General features: G+C 37.2%; 1 protein-coding gene across 1 annotated transcript; it reads left to right on the plus strand.

Moving 5' to 3' along the window:
- Positions 1 to 578: 578 nt before the first annotated feature.
- Positions 579 to 2,282, plus strand: LOC145122415 (F-box/FBD/LRR-repeat protein At1g13570-like). Its single transcript, XM_079058021.1, has 3 exons — positions 579 to 1,418; positions 1,782 to 1,866; positions 2,032 to 2,282. The coding sequence occupies exons 1-3, from the start codon at positions 579 to 581 to the stop codon at positions 2,280 to 2,282; spliced, it is 1,176 nt and encodes a 391-aa protein (XP_078914147.1).
- The last annotated feature ends 2,683 nt before the right edge of the window (positions 2,283 to 4,965 follow it).

Below are 4,965 nucleotides of genomic sequence, written 5' to 3' on the forward strand. Positions count from 1 at the left end.
GAGTGAAAGAGATTGAGAGAGAGTTCTTTTGAGACCTTTTTGAGTGTTTGGCTTTGAAACGCAAGGTCCGTAAACCCCGTTAAGCCATGATTTAGTGTCCTACACAATCCCGATGATTGTGCAATAGTGTTTTATCGCTTTGGTTCGTTGTTTAGCACTGTTAAGGCTAAGGAAAATCAAACACATGAATTTTCCAAATGATGTTTTCTCATTAAAATAGCAAATTGTACAGTGATTACATAACGTAAACCCTAACATACAAGGGTTATTGGAGTTGACCGGTTTGACTTTTTGACTTTGTTTGACTTTGACTTGACCGAAATTTGACGGTTGTCACATATTCCATCACTATATTCCTTTTGGATAGGCAAATAGCTGATATTGCTCTAGGTTGGACACTCTTACAACCATTAAATTATAAGAATTGCAAACAATACAGCTTCTATATCATGAGTTATGTTACCACACCTAAAAAGAAAATTTAAGATGAGTATTAGAAATGTTAAGTTGTTGAATTTTTTGATGCCTTCCTTTTCTTTGAAATAACTTAATCCCATTTTTTTTCTTTTCTGAATCTAATGACAGAGAATTATAGAGTGGGGCTTGTAACTTGTGCTAAAGAAGATAGAATCAGTAACTTGCCTGAACACTTGATACACTCAATCTTAGAGCGGATCCCGCTTGAAGAGGCTGTAAGCACAAGCATTTTATCAAAAAAATGGAGGTACAAATGGACCAAAATGACAGCACTTGTTTTTCATGAGCAGTTCTCTAAAAAGTTTGCAAAAAATGGAGCTTTTGGTCGTAATGGGTTTATAAGGATCATAAACAAAGTCTTGTTCTTTCACAAGGGTCCTATCTTGAAATTTCATATCCATATACCAAATATGTTTCTTGATAGCTTTGAAGAAGTTGATCATTGGGTGCTATTCTTATCAAGAAACAGTGTCAATGAACTCCTCCTTACCAATTCGAATCGCCGTTATGAACTTCCTTCGTATATGTTTTGTTGTCTAGAATTGACAAAGTTGAAACTACACAAATGTTGCTTTACGCCACCACTTGAGTTTGAAGGATTTCTCAATCTTGAAGAACTCCGTCTGGAGGATATTGATTTTGGGCCTAGCTTGTATCGAACTAAGGTCAACCTACCACGGCTTAAGAAGTTGTGCCTGATTAAATGCACAAATGTTTACAATTTCAACATTAAGGCTACAAAACTGCAGCAATTGATTGTCCATGCTTGTCCTGATGCCATGTTGCTCCGGTTATTGGATAGTCCGTGCCTTTTTTTGGTTTCTATTGCTTTTGAGAAACCCGTACAAGATTTTGTAGGAGTTGAAAAAATGAATTTTGCCACAATGTTGAGTAACTTGTCCAAAGTTGAATACTTTTATATCAACAGTCTTTTTCTTAAGGTATGATATAAAGGAAAACCTTTTATGCTTAACCTTCGCTCTTCCTTAACTGGAGTTTATTGGGTAAGTTAAAGAGAAATGGCACAAAAAGCACCCGGGGTACCAGGTTTGCCATCTTGGGTTAGAAAATGCGATCTCAAAATCGTCAAAAAATCGAAAAACACAAAACAAAAATGAAAATGCAGTGTCAAAATCGAAAAACGTGAAAACTAGTGTCTTTTGTGCCATTGAATAAAATTGGAAAATGTGATGTTCGATTTAAAACAAAAAACTTTGCACTTTCAAAATCAAAATAAAGAAAGTGAAAACATAGTTTCTTTTGTGTTATTTTCCCTAAGTTAAAATCTTACTTTCATCTCACAGTTTTTGATTGAAGAAAAGATTCCAAAATTGCTTCCAGGTGCGATTAGTAGTTTAAAGCAATCGTGGTTGCTGGATATTCAACTTGGTGATTTGAATCAACTTCATGCTGTTATTTGTTTTCTTTGAAACTCACCTAATCTAGAAAAACTGTTTGTTAGGCACTTTGATATGGTAAAGTGAAAAGTGTTCAAAGTATATATAATACAAGAGTTTGGAGCTAAACTGTGGTTGCATTTTTATGTTGTTTCAGAATCCCCAAACTGCTTGGACTCTACATTGGATCAGTTGAAAATTGTTGAGATGACATGTTTAAAAGGATCAAAACCGGAACTGCTTTTTATAAAGCTTCTTCTTGCTCATTCCCCTTCTCTCCAGAAGTTTACCATTAAACCAAGTAGAGCTTCTGATGTTCAAAAAAGATATGACATTGCTAAAGAGGTTATGCAGTTCCCTCGAGCATCAGCAAAAGCAAAAATGTTTTGCTTGGATCCGGAACCATAATCATGTAAGAATCTTCTCTCCTTTAAAGTTTAAACACCCTCTTATTTATCCTATTTGCTTTGCTACCCTTACTTGCACAAAGTGCCTTGGTCCAGTTGAGTTGTCATAGCTTGAAGTCCTCGGTTTTTCATATTTTTATGTTTAAGTCCTTGAAATAAAACAAACACAAATTACAGTCCAACAGACTTTGTTTCTTCATATTGTGTTTAAGCATAAGATTAAATAAAAAAAGGACCACTATATTGAAAGTTATAGTAAGGAACACGAGCTCCATCGACTAAAAAACTCCTAATAAAAATTCCTACTAATTGTTACTTGAATTTTTATTCCTTATGGTGCGTTTTAATATACTTGTAAATAGTTGTCTGCATGAAGAAGAAACTGAATATCTAGGATTTCTGTTATGCAGATCTGCAGTGACCATAGAAAATAACCACTATTTTGAAGAACAAAATGAAGCTGAAGCTGTGTTTGTGTATGTGTGTCAAATTACATGTGTTGAAACAGAAATAATAAAGTTTAGTGCTGTTTAAAGTAGTGCGTATAATAGTACTGGAAAGTCGTTATTTTGACGAGAAGTTTTGTTAATCCTCATGTTAAGTAGCATATGCTCTAAGGACTTTTTAATGGAAGTAATTTGTATGTTACTGAATATGGAATGTTAGGGGGTTACTATTCCTATTAGTTAATATTGAAGACAATCATCATTACTGTTAAAATCATAAAATCATAGTTGAAGATTCTTGTCAAACATTGATCACCATTCTTTGCTCTTATTAAACACCAACACTTGTGTTGGGTTCACCTCCTCATGTCTCATCCTAATCTCCACTGTCAATGAGCGATGTAATAGTTTAGAAGATTTTCAAAGCAAAATCTTGTAATAAGGATGTTCTTCTCGACTTACCGGAGGTTAGGATTGTGGAAGAGTTCTTACCTTTTGAACTAGGAGGATCAGATGTCATATTGGGTGTAAAATGGTTGCAAACGCTTGGTGACATTATGGTAAATTGGTTGGAACTTTGAATGCAATACTGGGAAGGTGATCGGCTGGTCACAATCATTGGTGACCCAAGCTTATCAAAAACTATGGCCTCGTGTAAGACTCTTCACAAGTTAATACAACATGATGGGGAAGGATATTTTGTCCATGGTGCACACTCCTGTTGTGATTCATGGTCAGGTTATGAAGGTGTTGGAGGCTGTAACACCGCAAATTCCAAACAAAATTTTCATTTTAACATCATATAAATTTCATAAAACATTTCACAAAATCTCATTTGTTTAGTTTACAAGACACATCTCCATAATTGATTGATTAATAATCCAGGATCCTCAAAACATAACTCCTTCTCTGGTGTGTACAATCGAGTTGGTGCCTTGCAGCGATCCTGAGAAAATCCTGAAACACATAACACATAACACGGTAAGCACGAAGCTTAGTGAGTTCCCCAAAATACCACACACATCTCAGTAGCCTCTTATGCCTATACTCAGATAAGACCCTCCGGTCAATGTGTCTCAGTGGGACCCTCTGGTCCTTGAATTCAGGTGGACCCTCCGGTCCTAACTCAATAAGCTCATAATAACAATACTCAGCATAAATCACAGAGTCATAATGCAGAATATCACAACACACAAATAAGCACATAAGACATCTCAGTCACACAAGGATACCACTCACGGTAAGTACAATGAGAAGACTCACCTCGGATGAATGCTGTCGCTGCACACCGGCCTCTAACACTGTACCCACAGTTAACCCAATTAGGATCTAAGACCATACCTTCACTCATCATGTCTAAAGATAGCCCACCAACTCGGTCCACAAATAACCCAAACCTATTGGGCCCAACGAGGCCCAATACTAAGTGGGCCCACCCAAGGCCCAACCCTTAACTCAAGTCAAAAAGGCAAGGCCAACACATGGGCCCAGTAATGGCCCAATCTTCCCAATTGGACCCTACCTTAAATGGACCTAACCCCCAAGCCCAATAATCCTTTACTAAATCCCAGGATTGTGAAAAGACCATTTTGCCCCTCAAAATTCACATTTGCTCGAAACCCTAAAAAGTCAACGGAAAGTCAAGACTTGCCACGTACGTTGGGCGTACGTCTCTATACGTTGGGCGTACGCGTAGCCATGCATGCAATGGGGGTGACTCGGTGCTACGTTGCGCGTAGCTGGGAGTACGCTCGGCGTACGTCCTAGACTTGCTTATCCCACTCAAGGGGTCTTAACCCCTTCAGACAAAGGCTACCATCTCAAATCTCGGTCAAATGAAGTCTCTTATAACATAAACTTGGTGACTTTAAGCTCTATCAACGCTGAACAAGTCAAGATCTCATAAACTCTCACTTTTTCCACCATAAAATCCACATATCTCATAGATGAGGAGATCTTGACAACCAAGAATCCATTTTTATGAACTTATACCGTCTAAAGACATCAAAGAGGACAAGTATAAGGCTCTTGGGTTGACCAACTCAAAAAGCTTCAAGCTTTGGGGACATAAACCCTAAAATGGACCATTAAATGAACTATGCAAAATAAGAGCAAAGTTTTGAGCTTGATACCACTGAATAATGCTCCATCCTCAAGTAAACTCAGATCCAAGAGCTTGAATGACAACTCTTCTTCCTTCAAAGTTCCTTCTTCTCAAAATAATCTCACAAGATCACT

Source organism: Lactuca virosa, chromosome 1 (assembly GCF_052849685.1).
Source record: "Lactuca virosa cultivar CGN04683 chromosome 1, Lactuca_virosa_CGN04683_v6, whole genome shotgun sequence".
NCBI classification, from domain to species: Eukaryota; Viridiplantae; Streptophyta; class Magnoliopsida; order Asterales; family Asteraceae; genus Lactuca; species Lactuca virosa.

What these genes read in the sequence shown, in the direction of transcription:
- LOC145122415 (XM_079058021.1), top strand. Translation starts at nt 579, where the DNA reads ATGACAGAGAATTATAGAGTGGGGCTTGTAACTTGTGCTAAAGAAGAT. An exon ending in TCAACAGTCTTTTTCTTAAG is followed by an intron (nt 1,419 to 1,781) that starts GTATGATATAAA and finishes TTCATCTCACAG; the next exon opens with TTTTTGATTGAAGAAAAGAT. An exon ending in GTTGCTGGATATTCAACTTG is followed by an intron (nt 1,867 to 2,031) that starts GTGATTTGAATC and finishes ATGTTGTTTCAG; the next exon opens with AATCCCCAAACTGCTTGGAC.